The sequence below is a fragment of the Anas acuta genome, chromosome 11, assembly GCF_963932015.1.
Source record: "Anas acuta chromosome 11, bAnaAcu1.1, whole genome shotgun sequence".
Classification (NCBI taxonomy): Eukaryota; Metazoa; Chordata; class Aves; order Anseriformes; family Anatidae; genus Anas; species Anas acuta.
Window position 1 is genome coordinate 19656263 of NC_088989.1, and position 18448 is coordinate 19674710.

The 18448-nt window shown below is 47.2% G+C and overlaps 1 protein-coding gene and 1 long non-coding RNA gene across 4 annotated transcripts in view; one reads left to right on the plus strand and one right to left on the minus strand.

Moving 5' to 3' along the window:
* Positions 1-8674, minus strand: part of FAM120A (family with sequence similarity 120 member A) — a 53786-nt gene extending 45112 nt beyond the window's left edge. For 2 of the 3 annotated variants that reach the window (XM_068694085.1, XM_068694083.1), the window contains exons 1-2: positions 7592-8673; positions 2541-2787 (exon numbers count right to left, since the gene is read on the minus strand). In XM_068694085.1, coding sequence (XP_068550186.1) covers positions 2541-2787; positions 7592-8065 — 721 coding nt within the window. In that variant the 5' untranslated portion in view covers positions 8066-8673. Of the gene's footprint in view, positions 1-2540; positions 2788-7591 lie in introns of all 3 variants that reach the window. The other variant, XM_068694086.1, reaches the window with a different exon arrangement.
* A 6460-nt stretch (positions 8675-15134) lies between these two features.
* LOC137862258 (uncharacterized) lies at positions 15135-17599 on the plus strand. The gene is made up of 2 exons (XR_011100150.1): positions 15135-17133; positions 17231-17599. It is a non-coding gene; the product is annotated as an uncharacterized lncRNA (long non-coding RNA).
* The last annotated feature ends 849 nt before the right edge of the window (positions 17600-18448 follow it).

The following is an 18448-nucleotide window of genomic DNA, read 5'->3' on the forward strand; positions in this document are numbered from 1 at the left end:
AGCACACTCTCGGAGGGCACAGTATCTTGGCCACGTTTTAGCTACCTATGACAAAGATGCTCATTACAGTATAAAGCTAGGACTATAAAATCATTTTGTAGGGAAACCTGTAAGAAGGAAAAAACTATAAAGCCAACAAGCTATAGAATATACATAACCATCTCAGAAAGTAATCTTTAAAAATTTGCCTAGTTGGTACAGTCAGAAAAATATTTTGCTGGATACTTAACAACAGAGTCTGTATACCAGAATAAAACTCAGTCCCAAAGAACGTGCCATTGAGAATGTTTTATTAATTGACCACTTATGTGTCTTTTCACAAGTCCCTCCTCATTTATTCCAAAAGAAGGTTTTAGCACGGGGACTTACGCTGCTGCACCCAGAACCGAAGAACAATGCAACAGATTCATATAACTTCTACATCACCAAGTACTCAGTTATCCTTCCCCATTGTCATTTTCTTCATTCTACTTAGGAAGTTCAAAAGACCCCCGAAGAGGCCACAGGAACAAAGGCATAATAAACAGTGAAGTCATTCAAGCCCTCGTGTATAAAATAAAGAAATAAATGTAGTAGATCTGAATAGGCTACCCTGCTTTCAACAAACTGCACGCTACACAGAATTATGTGCCTATATGCATTCAACGTTTCATTAAAACACTAAGATACTTAAGTCCTTAGGATGTCAAAGTTGAAAACTGTTGCCAGTAAACCAAACAGGATCTGTTTGTTGTGAGCTTATATAACCACTGTTTATATCATCAAATACCTAGATTTCATACTATTCACTAATATAAAAAAAATATACTCATCACAGTAAAAACTCAAAAGTATCTTCTGTTCTAGCTTTGTCTTTCATAAAGATTTCTCCATTCTGCTTACTCATACTGAATGCACACATAAAAGAAATACAAAAGAATACACAAAGCTAAACATGTAGCTGAACTGTTTTTTTTCCAACCCCTGTACCAATTTGGAAAAAAAGCTGCACCTCTAAGTAATGATTTGAAATTACCTCAGTTTCCTTCTCCTAAAAGCAAACAAATATTTTGTCATGTAAGACACCAAAAGCGAAAATATTCAAGAACTTCTTCCATAACTTTTCAAAACCTTCAAAAGCTTTACTAGTATATTTTTCATACCCCATTTCATATCACCCAGCAATGGCTCAACTGGCCATGTAGTTCTACTGCTCTTACAAGGCAAAATAACATCATTAACATGTACTTCACATAAATCCTGTAATGCATATCTGCAACTGTGAAACCGCTTTTCAAACAGTAATTCTTACTCATTGAACTGGCATTCAACAGCTTATTTATAGAATCCAAAACAAAGCCTAGCAATAGTAGTCTGCCATGCAATTTACACAGAGTTTTTGTTTTAAATTGCAGCTTAGCCAATCATCTGCCATTCTTCCATACAGCCAGGAAAGCAGGTAACCACTCTTGATATGAAAAATCACACGGTAACAAAAAACAACTTCAGCTACTCAAACACTTGTGGCTTTCTATCGTAAGACCCGTTGGTTCTTTCCATAATGTGGAAGGTATCTGCCTGGACTAGAAACCATTTAATATTAAAGACTATTAAAATATCAGTATGCTAAAGCAGCATAACATTTCCTCTCTCATTCACAGCTCTCAAAGAATCATGCACCCACACTAAATTACAAAGTCAGCATGAAAATGAAAAGAAAATCCAGTTTTCTTAATTTTTTGTTCAGTAAGACATGGCTCCTCTGTGCTTATTTACAGAAATCAAAGCTAGAAGACTCCAATAAGTAAGATTTATTTAAGAGAATAAAGTCTATTAGTCATTAACTCCCTCTTCCATCTTAGACCTTGTGACAGCTGTGCTAATACAGTGTGTTGAAATTGCCCCATTTCAGTGGGGATGTGGAACTGATGTTGTTCCAACCTATGCTCCTTAAAGACCCAACACCATTTACCATTAGAAGCAGGAGGGCTAAAGAACTATCCAAATGAAGCTAGAGTTAAGATGCTGATCATCCACACCTGTGGAGTTTTACTCGACTATACTACATTTCTGGTGCAGCTGATACAGTCATATTTGTCCAATATTTATCTGAGGGGAAAAATGCCCCTGCAATCCAAAGTCTGCTCCAGAAATACTCTTTCCCAGCCTGAAAAGTGTATTACTAAGATCAGAACCCACATGCCATGTAAGACCAGAACTAGCAGAACCACAGCTGTCCTGAATCCCTACCCCCACCACTGAGAACATTTTGGCAAGGCAGAGCTTTGCAGAATTCTTACTTCCTATTCTTGTTTCTAGACAGCCACAGTCTGCATCACTCACAGGTCTCTACAAATTTGGCATGTCTGACCTCATTAAAAAAAAAAGAAAAAAAAAAAAAGCATCCAGCCAACCTCAAGACCAGCAGGATTGACTAAAACAAACGGAGAGCTTTGCCTAGATGCTTTGTCAAATTATACACGCATATTTTAAAACATTTAACAGAAACTAAAATGACAAGCCTAACTATTAGCATCAAGTTCTTTTATTACTTCACTTACCTAAAAGAGCAGCAAAAATAGGAAAGCGATTTGGATTCAGGTCCAGTTGCTTGGCAACTTCATGCATTAGGTATTGGCTTGTTGTGAGACTTTTCCCATTACGGCTCAGTTTTAGGGCATGGGCACTGAAATAGTACGGGATGTTGCACAATGCATAATCGGAGTCATATGCAACCAAACCATGGAAACCTTTTTCTCTGCAGAAAGCAATTACTTCTTGATGATGATCCTCAATGCTCTGTGCAACCTATAGTGGAAGACAGAATAATTAGCTACAGTGTTAAATTGCAGCACTGATTTATCACATGTATTATGATATATTAGGTCTTTCCGAAACTACAAACGTGTATTTGAAACACCTGCAGGATATTTATAGCGATTAAAGAATCCGATGACATCGCATGTTCAGACAGGATGCAAGGACTGCTCAGCAGCACAATGCACAGTTCTGGAAGCCTACTCACTGAAGTGGCATTATGTATCACTAAACTCATCTGAACTAACTGTTTATTAACAGAAACACTCAAGCTCCAAACATATTACTGCACCGATGTCTGCATTAACTCACGGGGAACAGCCCTAAGGCTGGGGATACTCCAGCAGGTCCGCAAGCCGTGGTGCCCCCTTGAAAAGCAACCCCACCACACATCGCTTTTAAAGTTTTACAACCCTATTCCAGCAGCAACAAAGCAACCCCAGCCAAACTGGGGTAACTTTCTTAACCTTTCCAAGGTCCGCCCTGCCCTCTGAAGCCTAATTGCCTCCTCTTCCCACCTTCGGACCCCCTACAGCCCACATTTCTGCACAGCTGCCTCTGATGCTGCGAGCTGCCCCAGGTTTGCAGCCCGAACTGCACCTCTCCGCTCCCATTGCCTAGCAGAGCACATATTTTAGGCTGTGGCTGTCGGATGACTAGAACAGACATGTTCTGCTGGGGGGACACGAGCCAAGCCCTACCGTCGGAGATATAAAAGCAAGCTTTTCTTCTCGCCACGATCAAAACAAAATGGGCCACCAGGCAAACCCAAGGCCCCAGGTTAGTGCCTCAGCCCCGTGCCCCAACTCCTTGCCTCCCAGCCCCACAGGAGCAGCGCCAGCTGGGTGCTCCTCCTGCCCGGCGCGCTTCCCATCGCCCGCTTAGCAAGCGCTCGGAAATCCCCGTGTGAGTTTTGCCTCGGTGTAACCCAGCCAGGTACTCCATTTTAACTACAACACACACAGCAAGCGAGCCCAAAATAGCCGCGCACAAAACCATTAGCTTCAGACGCCACGGTATGTATGAATAACGACAGCGTGAGCGCTGCAGCAGCTCCGTGCTTCCTCCGCAGCCACGTCCTACCGAGCACACAGCCCCGCACCTCCACGGCCCCATGAAACACTCCAGCATCCACCTCCCTCTCAGCAACAGGTTCCCTTCGCCCAACAGCAAGTTTAAAGTGACCCTTCCTCTTCCACCCATGCCTCGCAGGCACCTTCTGGACCTGATGCTGAATCAGGCATCCACTGAGGCTTGGCAAATGCTGCTTTTCCCACGGAGCTTCACGAGATGCCCCCGTTTTGGGTGCCCTGAGCACCCACCAGCCCGCCCCTCGCTCAGAGCCATGCTGCCGCCAGGGGAAAGCGCCCTACCCTCTCCCTGCTCCCCGTGCTCCCGCCCTACAGTTCTGAGAAAATGTTACTTCTTTTGAGACGTGCTTGATGGACTGTACCACGGCGCCTTCCAAAGTTAATTTTCTCTGTGAGAAACACAAGAGCTATTCATTTTTCTAATGAATTATACTGTCACCTAGGAAAATGTGTGTGCCTGCTGCACACAGAATAGGAACAGACTGTAAATACCCCAGGAACAATTCAAAGACGTCAGATTTATACAGTGACTAACCCGGGGAGGGCAACGCAGCCCTCTCCCTACCTCCAAATCCTTGTATGTTTTAAATTAGGACATTCCCCACAGCTTTTTTTTTTTTGAAGGGTACATAAATTTAAATGATGTACATATATTTAAAACAAACATCTTTGCGTGCACGACAGATACCTGCAAAAACAGAGTACAAACTCTTTTACAGCTCTGTGTGACATGGATGTGCAGGCAACACGAGAGGAAACTCAGCTCCTGGCCAGCTCTGCTCTCCTACAAACTGCTTCCTCCCCCTCCACAGCACCAGTCCCCTCCCTCCCCCCCTCCTTCCTTCCCTCCCCATTTTACAGAGCTATCTGACACAGCGTGCTCCGAGCGTGAAACTGCAGTGTTTATGTAACGCTGGAATCCCTATTCAAATAACTGAGCTGCCACACGGAAGAGAGCTGTATTTACCGAGGTACAGCTAACCTGCAACGTAAAACTCAAACCCAGGGAGAGTCGGGACGGATAGCTTACAGGTCGTACCAGAGGGGAGCCCAAAGATGCAACTGCACCCAGACAGTGCGCACAAGTCAAAATCAACCCGGGGCAGGGAGCGGGGAATCACAGCCCGCAGTTTGGAACAGTTTTCAAGACTAAATCTTGTGTAAGCAGCAGTGATGCTGGGCCAGAAAGAGAGAATTCTGCATGAGTAAACAGGCACGTGCACGTTTAGATGCTGAGAACAAAACAAAGTCTCACCAAAGTATGAAAGATGTTAAGATCTGCTCTGCCGAGGTGTTTAAATTTCAGCAAGCATGCTTCGCGTTAAAGGGCTTCTTTTATGAACTATTCCCCCTCCCCCAAACAGAAAACTATCAGGTCACAATTAAGCTAAGAACCCATAGGATATTTATTATAACTAGGAGGAACCTGTTATTTCTACATCCTGCTGAAACCATCCGCGAGTGATTTATAATTGTTCTAGATGAAATACGTTCCTTTTTTTCTCCCCCCAATTACCAAAATAGATTGAATTTATAGCCAGTTCATAGGTCTGCAAAGAAGCCTTCTACTCAAAACTCTAATGTTTCCTCAAAATATGAAAATCAGTTTCATATTTCAAGTTAATCAGTATTCTCAAACACAACTTTTCAAAACAAATTGAGAGAAAATACCAGAATTTGGTAACAGTCTCATGCATGCGTAAATACAAAGTCAGCCATACATGCAAATAAACATCACACATTCAAACCGCATTTGCTGTCTGTCCACCAGGACGGTTGCTAGAAAGTGAGCACAGGGGAGAATGTGAATAAAATCGGAGTAAGGTTTACAGACAGAAAGATAAATGCAGTAAAGCTGATTTGTAAAGAGAAAAAATTGTATCAGAAAAACAGGAAAAAGAATACGATGCAAGTTCAACAGTACCTTTAAAGTACATCCTGTCCTATAACCCCGACATATACTACCTAACCCTAAAATGAATCAGGTCAATCAGCACCCAGTTTCTCAACAGCCGTAGGGGTAAGGCATGTTATGGGAACGTACGACGTCCTTCCCATTTCCAAGAGCTGGCCAGCTGGGAGAACCAGTGCAAATGCAGACCCTCCCAGAGCTGGTTCAATGGCACGAATGCTCCTAACAACAACAAACTCCCCCAGCACTACTATTTGGTAACTTGCCCTTGTCAGCTCCAAGAGCTAACCTAAAACAAATGCCCACTCTCAAATCTTCCCCAGCAAAACTGACCTCCCCCCCCCCCTTTTTTTATATTAGAGTTATACAAGGGACCCAGCATGACATGCCCTCTTGTTCCTAAAACCGTTCCTAGAGATTAAGAATAAGGCCTATTACCAAGAAATCGTAAAGTAGCTAATGCTGCCGCTAAGCCTGAAAGCAAACAAAGTGCTACAGGTGACACAGTTGTCAAACGAGGCGACATCATTAGGATGTAAGGTACTTCCACAGAAACTAACGTGGTCTGAAACACGTATTTAAAGGAGTAGCTAGTTCAATGTACTTTGGGACCATCACAAATACCTAATTCCTACCAAAATCAAACAGCCAGCTTTGAATCACATATTATATATTTTAACAGTGCAGCACGCAAAGAAACCACATTAAAAGAAAAAAGTTACGTTGGCCCACATATTCCTTTGCTAAGGAGCTCTACGTCTCAGTAACAAACTGAGATTTATCGTGCATCCACAACCAGCGCAAGGTTAATGCCTTCCCTGCGTGGTCCCTGCAACTTTGTGCTTGAAGAACAGGCGTATTTTGGGCCCAGCTACCAGCACACCCCTGGACGTGGGGCCGTCCTCGCTGCCAGCCCAGCTGCCAGCAGCACTCCCAGCCCCGAGCCGTGCTGCTGGCCCGGCCAGCACACCAACCGCTACAGCGGGCACGGCCGCGGCTCCAGCCCCACGCCAGCACTGCGTGCGGTGGCCCAGCACCAGCCCCGCTCCGCCAGGGCGTGGGGACACCCACCCGGGGTCCCCAGCGGGCTGGGGGCTGCGGGGGTCCGGGGGCTGCCCGGTAGCCGTCCCCACACAGCCCGCGGAGCTGCCGCAGCCACCGGGCTGCGGGACGGAGCGTAGGACTTGTTGCGGGCCTGGCGGTAACTCACCCACCCCGTTCTGTTTTTTTTTCTCCTCATACTTTTTTATTTTTTAATTTTTTATTTTTTTTCTAATCCTCTTCGCCATCCCTCAGCCGGCGGTGCCGGCGGGGCAGCGCCGCTCACCTGCGGGGCCGAGGAGGGACATTTTGAGGCCGAGCGGCGGGCGGAGGCCGGCCCCGACAGAACATGGAGGCGCGGGGCCTCGCCGCGGCCGCCCGCTCAACTTGGGCGCTCGGCGGCCGCCCACCGGAGGCCTCCGCGGCCCAGGCCGGGGGAGGGAGCCCGGCCCCGCCCGGGGAAGGCCCCGAACTTCCCGGGGGTGCGGGGGGTGGTGGCGCGGAGCGGGGCTTCCACCGCCCGCCCCCCGCCAGGCAGCGGCGAATCCCCCGGGAGCGAGGCCGCGGCGCCGCTCGCCCCGCCGAAAGCCGGGGCCGCCCCCCCCGGGCCCGGCGACATTTTGCGGCGCTGGGGGAGCGCCGTGCCCCGGGCGGCCCCGCTGCCATCTTAGCGCGGCGCCCCCACCCCGCCCGGGCCGGGCCGGGCCCCGTTAGGCGCGGGGCAGGCGCGGAGCCGGGCCCGGCCGCTCACCTTGATGTGGAAGCGGATGAGGGCCAGGCGGATGCAGTGCGCCATGCAGACGGGCGGCAGGAACCAGACCTTGGGCGGCGGGGTGCCCTTGTTCTGGACGTGGCTGACGATCTGCTGCGCCGTCTGGCGCTCGTTGCCCTGGCGCTTCACCCACTCGTGCAGCCGGGCCTTCTCCAGGGCGCCGTTGAAGAAGACGAAGAGCTCGATGTTCCCGTTGAAGCAGGCCTTGGCCAGGGCCGCCAGGTAGCCCAGCATGTGGTTCCACTGCCCGCCGCTCACCCAGTCCGTGTAGAAGCCGCCGTAGAGCCGGTGCAGGCAGTTGTCGGCGTCGATGAGGAGGCGCAGCGGGGTCTGCGGGGGCCGCTGGCGGCCCCCACCCACGAGGCTGCCCCGCGCCAGCTTCTGCAGCTCGACGGGCACCACGGCGCTGGGGCAGTGCTTCTCGATGTAGTCCTGGAAACCCTGCACTCCCATGGCGAGGACCGGGCGGCGGCGGCGGCGGCGGGCGGGCGGGCGGGCGAGCGGAGGCCCGGCGGCGGCGGCGGCGGCGTTGGCGGCGTTGGGGTCTGAGCTCGGGCCGGGCGGCGCGGCGGTGGCGGCGGGCGGGCGGTGGGAGCGGTGGTTGCGGGCGGGAGCGCTGGCTGCTGGAGGCGGCCGTTCAGCGGGGAGTTGTATGGATTAGTGGGGGGCTCATGGCTGCTGCGGCCGCCATGTGCTGCTCTCACAGAGCCATGGCTCGGGGGATCCGGGCTGCTGCCGCTGCGGCTCCGACTGCCGGCGGGCGGGGGAGCGGCACAGCGCGCAGGAAGCCAACCCGCCGCCGCCGCCGCCTGCAGCAGGGAGAGCGGAACGGGCGGGACTTGGCGGCGGGCAGCGCTGCCACTCACGGCGAGGGGCGCGCACCCGGCCGCCGCCAACGCCGCCGCCGGGAGGGAGGGAGCGAGAGAGGGAGGGAGCGGCCGGCCCCCGGCACCCCGCTGCCGCCGCCGCCGCCCGCTGCCCGCCGGCCTCACGACGGCCCCCGGCGCTGCCCTGCCCCGTCCCGCGGCTGTGGGGCGGCGCGGCCCCGCAGGCAGCCCGCCCGCCGCCGCCGTTGCATAACCCAAGCATGCGCGGGGCCGCGGGCGGAAGCGGCTGGCGGGGAAGGGGAGGGGGCTGCGGCGGGGGCGGGCGGCGGGAGCCCGGCGGGGCCCGGGCCCCTTCCCCTTCCCCCGGCCTCACCCCTGCCCCTCGGAGCGGGGCCGAGCTCCGGCGGCGCAGCGCTCCCCGGGTTGCTCCCCGCCCGCCGCCATTTCGTGCCCCGGCCGGGCCCGCACCTGTTGCCCGCGGCGCCGGGGGGGGGGCTCGGTGCCGGCCGCTGCCCGCACAGCGCCGCGGGGCCGGGCCTGTGCCGCCGGCAGCGGGGTGCGAAGCAAACCCCGGGGCCAGAAGCCGCCGTGCTGCCCGGGGCAGGCCGCTGTGAGCTTGCTTCAGGCTGAGCTGGGGAGATGGTGTTGAAAAGTCCCCGGTCGGGGCTGTCCCACGCCACAGAAGGCGCCTGCTTGCTTCTGAAGTAATTAACTTGGTGTCGGAGCCCTCTCTGCTGTGTACGAAAACGCCAAGCTGCGATGCTGAATATTCACGTTAATATTTTATCGATCAGGAAATAAGTGTGTTGTTGACGAGATTTCAGTCAGGCTGCGTTGGCACCTGAAGTAAATACCCACGGCTGAGAGCAGCAGCGCCTCAGGGACGGGGCTGCTCCGCTCCCAGGCCGCGCAGCGCTAGCGTGGGGCTGCTCGCTGGGTGCCTGTGTCCGAGGCCGTCTGGTACGGCGTCAGGCTGCTGGAATAATGCTGAAAAAGCTCTGTTAGTAGTCAGAAACACGCTTCTTCCTCGAACTCTGTTTTTGGATTAATCCAAGTGTGGTTTCCTAAGTAATATATTTTTTTCAGACTACTTTTCCCTTAGACTTCTTAGATTTTCTTTTAGTAGTCATCACGTTATGATGACATCGAAATAAAAAGCCTTAACAAGAATATTTTAAAAGGCATGCAAAGTATGGTAGTAGACCAGCACTGCTAATAATACGAGGAAAGAGGAACAAGGAGAAAGGGCTTTAGAAATACGAAGATCCCCAGATGTGCAAAACTTGGTCAAAACAGCAAGTACCACCATACGTGAAGTGCAAAAAAGCAGCTGATTGGACATGCCTGCATATAACCAACACACCAACCAAATTAAGTGCAAGATTTGATCAAAAACAGCCAAAGGATTTACTCTTTTGATGTGCTATTCAGAACCCAGTCTTTGTAAAGCATTAAATAATACACCCCCTCTTCAAAACACACGTTTAAGAGATGCTTTTTTCATCTCATTTTCTCAGTCACGCACCTGTTTGGGACAGGCCATTAAATTATTTTTAAGAAAAGAGCAATCACTGTTGAAGAAGAAATCAATCCTTGAGTAATTATTTCACAGGATATTTAAGACCAGTATTCTTAGGAATGACAAATCACATATATTTCCTAAGTTTTACTTTTTTTTTTTTGTTCTGTTTTGTTTTGTTTTTTAAAAAAAAATGAAATTGTTTCAAAGCATCTGAAACTGGAAAAGCAGCTGTTACCATTATGACACTTCCCATGAGTTAGTTGGACTAAGCATTACCGAGCACTACCAGGCTCACAGGCAGCCACGACCCTCCCTCCACAATAGAAAAGAGAAAAGGGAGGTAAAATAGAAGGGGAAAGTGCTTGAAAAAGTTATTTGACGCACACAACTGGATTTTGGTAAATAAAAATTGGCCAGACAAGAAGGCAAAGGAAGTGTAATTTATGGAAAACAAAATTACACTGGAATACAGGTAGACTAAGATCTAAAAAGCAACTAAGTGGAGGCGTGAAGACAAACAAGGTGTTTTTTTCAACAACCAGCAGCAGAAAGCCTGCAGGAGACAATGCATTCTCTGCACATTAAGAAAATAGCACAACAGAGGAAAAGGCGTTGAGGAGCTTTCTTTCTCGGCCCTGAGACACAACACATTGCACTCTGTGGGTTGTGAAAGGGAAGGGTTAATAAAGATTAATATTAAAGTCAGTGACTCATTATCCAACCTGAATAGAAGAGAATTAGGAGTGGCTCCCTAGAAGGAAGGAACTGAACAGTCATTAGGAAGAACTCCTAATGAATAACCATGTCAGGACAAGAACATAGAGATGAATGATATCATTTTAGCCTTCATTCTCTGTTAACGAACTTGGTCCTATGAGATGGATGTGGATGTAGGCAATGGAATGAACTATTGAGGGTAACCTCGATGGGTACATCTGCCTGGGAATAATTGATGCGTGTATTATCCATGGGAAACACTTGCTTTACCTGATTTCCCTTAATATTTCTCCTCTGTTCTCACCCTGGTGTGTCTCACTGAGGAGCTGCTGCCCCAGAACTTTCCAGTCCTCACTGCAGCAGGAGAAAAGCTCTTGTCCTGCCTGCTTTCTGCTGGGGCCAGTGAGCAGGCCATGGGCTTATTCCGCACTGGGACACTTTCATGCATTGTTACTTCCACACTCAAGGTGACATAGGCCTATTATATTAGTATTTCTGTACTGAATTTCAATGCAGACATTTGTAAGTAAACATCCAGTAAGTGCTGACATTCCTCTGTTAGTTGTGACAGTTAGCTGCCCTATTTCCCTTTCCTGTAATCTGAAGCATTTGACTCTAGTAGGGGTAAATGGCACGCAGTGATAAAACTAGCCCTTTATCCTCTCATGCTAAATTTCTTGCATATCTGCTTATTCAGAATTTTGCTTATAGAAGCTAGCAGGTTCCTTATGTGGTTTATATAAAAAAAATCAACATTTTACTGGGGCACTTCCCCAGGTTGACGTACCACCATCTTCAGCATGTACGTTATTTCAAGTGATTTCCTTTTTTTTTTCTTTTTTTTTTTTTCCCCATGTTATACACATGCTTGCCACTTACTCTAAAATAGTTAAAAAAATAAATAAAAGTTAAGCAAAAAATTACTGTAGGTTGTTTTTTTTTTTTTAAAAAAAAATATTTTTTGTTAAAAAAAAAGGTGTGTGTGTTTGCAAAAATACATAATCATTGAAGTCCTGCTGTAACTTTGTACCATAGCGCTTGCTTCCAGGTGAGACGTCTCTTTCTTGTCTCTTATGTTGGTGGACATAAACCATATACGAAGCCCGCACTTTATACAGCTGAAGAATTCCTGTTTTCAGATACCTCTCTATAAGCTTTCAAAACATCTACAAAGACCATCTTGCTTTTGCAAACAGTAACTTATTTTCAAATATCTGTGAATTACCTTATGATGAAACATTTTCCTCTCAGGACAGAAAAAAATGTACATATGGGAGGCACCTGAGTCATTTAAATGCTTATCAGTCTCTCCATCAACATTAGCTCTTAGATGAGTTTCAGTCTATTTCTGGAACTTCTTCCATTTTCAGCTTTCTGCAAGACATGATTGCAGAAACCGATTGGTGATAGTTCACCTTAAACAGATTTATTGTGAATAGTTAAATATTTTCTTAGTCTACAAGCAGGAATATTACTCTTCCAGCAATAATCAGGTAATACCAATTCTCATAGTTTCTTTTACAAAACTTTCTCTTTGCAAAGCACTTTGCCAAAATTTTTAATTTCTACTGATCTACTCTAATACAGCAAAAACTCCTGCAGTGTAACATTTCAACTTAAGTTAAAATTCAACTTCCAGCAGAACTTACACTTGCAAGAAACTGATGGAATTACTACCTGGTGAATACGACTTGCATCTTTGCACTGGTAGCAGGCCTTTTCTGTGGCTGCGTGCACACCCTCTCTGGTTTGCTACAACATGGAACTGGGGTAGGAGGCCAGTGCTCAGGAGAAGGATCTTCCTTGGACATTCTCACTGAGAGCTGTGAACTGCATCAAATGCATTTTGCAACATCTCAATTTGCTTTTCAGTAATCCTGTATTGCTCATGCAGGCTTCCTGCCTTTTTCACGTTCTCTGTCTCATTTAGCTTAAGACTCTGAGAATTGCTAGCAAGGACTACAAGAGACGCACAAGGAACCTCACTTCACTGATTTTCTGTTTTTCATTCTCCCCTACCAGCTGGCCAAATAGACCCTTAGTGTTTCATGAAAGTTGACAGTAAATCCTACATCTTCTTTGCCCATCTAAGATGCTGATGCTGTTCTGACACTCAGGAAGTCTGCAGTCCTTGTGCTTGTCTCATGCAAATGTGCACTTGCCTCATGCAAATGTGCACCAGCAGTGACCATGCAGGAAGAAGCCTTGTTTTTTTCCCTCTTACTGGCACTTGCTTTTTCATTTACCTTAACAGAACGCAGATTTATCCAAAGTGCATTCTTCCTCATTACATTTTTCGCTCTTAGTCAAATCCATTTTGTAGTAAGCTGGGTTTTTACGTCCTTTACTGTCAAGACAAACACTGCTGATTCCTAGTTAATTCTTTATGGATTTTCTCACATTTCTGTCCCTTTGTAAATCGCAATAAAGTATTTAAGAATTGCATCCCCTTTCCAAATTGATGAATCTTCCCAGGTTCTTGTGTATTCGGTATTTTCCACATGCTGTCCCCAATACCTTCCCATGAAGAGGAAGCACATCCAAATGGGTCGACGCTGGGGCAGAGGCCCACTGAAGACACCCATGGATTTTTCAGTATCTCCATATATTTGGCAATTTCACTTGGCATCTTCATTTTGCTACCAGCTCCATTATTCCTGTAACAGGAGCGATCCAGTTGTTTCCCTGTGCTCTGGGGGTGTCCATTGCCCAGCAGACGGGCTGCTTGCTCAGCGTCAGCACCTGCCCACGTATAGTGCTTGCCTGGAGCACCCAACATTGTGCTCTGTAGTACCTGGTCTGCTAATCCTCCTGAGAGGATTCCTATTCTGCGTGCCTGAAGAAGGCAGGTTTAGGAAGGGTATTTTGTCTGAATGATCTGGACAACAATTTACAGTTCTTGTACAGAACGGCTAAGGCAGAGAGAGGAGGAGGCAGGGCGTAACAGCAGAGGGATTGGGAGGAGCTTGGTTATCTGCCTAGGCAGGGATTACAGGGCTGCTTGTTGGCACCGACTTCTGAGTTGCACTTTTTTTCTGTTGTCTTGGGCCTGCTGACCTCTTACCATCCCCATCAAGTCTATTTTTTTTTCTCTTTCCCTCCTCTCCAAAGGCATCTGCAGCTTTCCAAAAACTTTCTTTAGCCCATTCAAACACTGGTAAAACATGCTAGGCCAACATTCCAGTCCTTTGTGGTGGGACATACCTGAAAACATGCCACTTGCTATGTGAGTGGCAGAGGAGGAAGAGGCCTCCGAAAGCTGCTGTGTGAGGACTGATCAATGGCAGGCCAGGCACCGCTCCGGACACGGGACAGAACTTCAGCAGAGCAACCACTGCCCCAGCAGAACAGCAAAACGTGAAACTTCAGGTTGCACTTTGCAGGAAACCTGCGAGGCTCTGCACAGACATCCAGTGAATGACACCATTGCTCCAGCAGACTTAAAGGGCTCACCAGTGACTGGCAGTGAGTCCTGACTGTATGGGAAAGGCGGCCGCGCAGAGGAGGGGGCAAGGGACGCTGGCTGGAAGAATTCCTCCTTTCAGAGAACAAGCAGCGCTTTCACAGCCATGGCACACGCTATGCAGATTACATCAGGTCCATTTGCCTGCTTTAATTATTTTTTAAAAAACAAAAGCATGAAAATTTTCAGTTCCAGATTTGAGTTTTCAAGAGTAAAATTATAAATAATAAAGGCATTGTGAAGCTGGCAACAGGAGCTGGTGAAGGGCGATAGCACTGGTTCTTAGAAAACCTGGAACAGTAGCATGCTGTTCCCTTGGTATTAATGAATACTTGTGTGAGACATACAAAAAGCCAGTATTTAAAGTATATTCTACAGTGCTTTATGCAGGAGGATCAGGAGTATTACAGCTACTAATACGTTACTATAGCTAGATACTACAAGAAATACGATACATTTGCAAGTAGCATATTCAGAAGAGATTGTAGAAGCTAAAAATATATACTGGGGCCATTTCAGAAGAGCAGCTATTTACACTTGTAACACTTTAAAAACATGCCATTTTCTGTTGACATTTATGCAATTAACACAAGTATCTAAAGCATGTGAGTGACAGATTTAGCTACCTAAACGTGCGGTACGGATGCCAGGTTTAGGAACACCATCCAAGCCAGACCTTCGCTTTCAGTCTGCTACAATAACACAACTCTTTGTCTTAGCCAAACACGTGCCAATACACTGCCAGAGCGTCATCCCTTCGACTGAAGGACGCAGATGGCTCAGTTGTTGGTCTCACCACCTACTGCCCATAGGCTCCAGAATTTCACCCCTACAAACCTTGCCACAGCAGCTTTTGCTGCTGCAAAAAGCCAAGTGCTCAGAAAGCCAAGTAAAACCAACCAAACAAAAAAAGTGAATTGTTTTGAGATATTCAGTAGAAAGCGGTGGAGCAGCACCTGCTGGAATCTGCACGCAGAGTTCAGTGAGCTCTAAGAAATCCCTGGGTTTCGGTGCAGTGGGCTGCACGCAAGGGGTGCTTTGTGCCGTTGCCCCTCCAGCCCCATCAGGGCTCTGCGTGTCGAGGGGTACGGCTGCTGCTCCTGGGGCAGGCACAGTGAGAGGCGAGGAGAAGCAGCCAACCTCCTCCCACTGTCAGATCTGCCCCACAAGCCACCAATTAGGCTGCTCTGAACTACAGCGTTCAGTTCAAAGGGCTGCTAATTGTATTTTAATGACAATTTAAATGATACTGCTGATCATTTCAGAAACATCCAGATCACTAATTACCAGTAGTCTATGCGGTGCTTTAAGCACACGATGCACTGTAAAAACATGAAATAACGTTATTAACATTCATAATGGCCTTCAGCACCTTCCCGGCTTCCAAAACCATGGCTTCTTGCTCCTCGCCCCAGCCTCTGCCCTGCCTGCTCCCAGCTGTGATCTGCCTGCCCCACTCCTGTGGATGTTTTACAGTATCCTGGAAATAAATAAGGAGCAGAGATTTAAAATTATTTGCATTTGTTAACCAAAATTCTACAAATATTAATAAAATATGATAGTAACGACGACTAACTAAATTTCTCAGGACATGCCCGCTGCACAACATTTTACCTTAAACGCAAGCTTGATCAAAGTGGATCTCAAACAAAACTTGGTCAGGATCTTGAAACAGGCTTGCCATAAACACCAGTAGCAACCAGTAAGTGCATCTGCTCGCAGCGGGCATCATTTCTTTCCCAGCCCTCGTGACCGTGCACCCGTGTGGGGCAGGTGGTGGCATGGAGGGAACCCGCGGGTCACCCAGATTTTGGTTTCCAAGGCTGGTGAGTTGGCAGTGCTGTGCTCTTCTCGGAATGTTTGCTGGGATTTTGTACAAGATGCCCACAGTCTGTTGAGGAATCCATTCTCCAGAAAAAATATTTAGAGTGCAAGTCACAGTTTTCCCCTTCAGAAATTCAGCCAAACACACCGAATCTACTAACCGCTGACAACATAGCAGTGGTCAAGATGTTTATACATAAAACAGTCTATCAGTGAGAAGACAGTCCACATCTTGCCCCTGTAATAGATATCTAGTAATGAAACAGAAAAGCTAGCTAAGTTCTTTTCTAAAACACATGCTTTTAGTTTTCTATTTGAGCTCTAGAATATAGGTTAACTGTAGTGCAGGGGATTTTAAATGCAAAGTCTAAGCCATTTGAATTTTGAAGAGACTTTTACTGATGTAGGAAAAAAAGGAGGCTTTTTCCTCATTGGAAAATAAAACGCATGTAAATAAATACTAATGCCTTTTTTTTTTTTCTTTTTTTTTTTTTTTTTTGGTGAAGATTTATGTGAGATTAATCCCTTTACAGTCCTGGAGTGTATTAGGTTTCACTAATCTACCCTCAGATTTATGCGAGATTGCAGGCACAGGCAGAGAGCGAGAAGTGAGCTCTGCTCAGCCACCAGGCACACTGCAAGGAGAGGAGATAATACGGGTACACGCTGCACCTGAAGCCAGAGATTTTCTGCCTGCAGTTGCACGAGCACCTGCTTGTGTGAATGAGCCCCTGAAACTGCTTTAAAGGAGACCTTTGCTTATGTGGCTAGTGTGGCTGGTCACAAAACGAGATTTGCACATGGAAAGAATTTTACATGTGATTTTCAAGACACCTTTTTTTGCAGCCATTTGACCTGAGAGCTTTGCTTTCCATGCAAATGATCTGTCTGGCTTGCTCAGGCAGCGCTGTTAGCACGTTATTTGGGTTCCTCTCGCTTTTCCCAAGGCTGTGCAACCATGGTGTCTTTGAAAATGAAAGTCTTGCACTTTCTTACTCATTGCTGTTTTTTTTTTCTTCCTTTTTTACCACATGTTGATGGTGTTTGAAACCAAGTAGATAAGCAAATAATTCCTGCCTTTTCTGTTTCAGGAAATGCTCGCCTGAGCTGCCAGTGTGCTCTTAGAGCCCACAGCCTGTGCAGAATAGAAGAGCTGAGCAGATGCCAGGTAAGTGCTGGTCTGGCAAGAGGTAATGTTTAAACTTATATATACACCCAGATTTTTTTAATTAAAGATTTTTTCATTTGGTTTTTATCCTTTTCAGAAAGGTCTGAGATATTTGTGTCTTAGCTTTTCAGCCTGACAGAACAAATATCGATTTACACGGATTATTTTCTCATCATTTATTCTTTTAAAGATGTTTCACTTGATGTTTACCCTGTGATTTCCTCAACTTCAATGTAAGTCAGAAAAGCAATTAAAATTTACAGAATGAAATATTTTCAGAGATGAAGAGAGTTAATCAAAAACAGCTTGTCACTTGATGACAGAAAACCTTACTTTTGAAAGTCGTACAAACACGCACCCTGGCCTGCGTTCAATGTCTTGCCTGCCATAAAACTGAAAACATTAATTAGCATAAATTTGTAGTCTAGTTCTGAAAAAAAGCAAAAAAAAAAAAAAAAAAAGTAAAGTAAATACAACATGGTTCTCAGTAATGAGAGCACTTTTATTTTCCAGAAGAAGCCAGTTGAATTCTCCAGCTGCTCTCCGCACATAGAGCAACTTTTGATCTCCCCCCAGCACAACACAGCACGGGAGAGTGTCTCTTTAAATTCATTTATAAAACCATTCGGGGCTGTGGGTGTCTTTGATGTGCTCCTCTCCACGAGGCTCAGCGGAGGAGAGCAGGTCTCTTAGCAACGCGCGCGGGGAGGGATGGGTGGTCCAGCGTGGCCAGGGCTGACCCCGGCGGCACACGGGCGGGCTGGCACCGCTCGCCCACAGCCGAGAAGCGAGCGCACATAAAACTGTTTGCAGAACTTGGTAGTCGCACTTCCTCCCCCCAGCTTCTGGGCTATTAATAGTAACCTCGCAGCCGAATCAGAAAATAAGGCATGGGACAGGCAACGCGCGCCGAAATAGCTTCAGGACTGGGTTGCAGTGGAAGGGAGGCTGAAGTTTTATTTTTAAACCAGTTAAGCATATTTTAAACTGAATTAGCATTGTCAAGACTAATCATAACTCATCTCATACTGCAGTGTTCCTCTGAACGCTTCAAATAAATTTCTTATGGAGTCTCACTCTGGTTTGCAGCTGGGCGGTTTCAGTGTCACTGGACTCACTGAGAGTCACTCGCTTACCTGGTGGCAAGGAAAAGCTCCGATCTGTCTAAATGGTTACTAGGCTATGGTAACTAGGTAACATCTTAGAACTTTGAAAAAAATACCCATTAGAAGAGTAACTTTGTGCTGAGGTAGATGAGCAGTGCTCAGCCAGCCTGCCCTGTTCCTGCAGCCGTACGACAACAGCATCCTGCAGA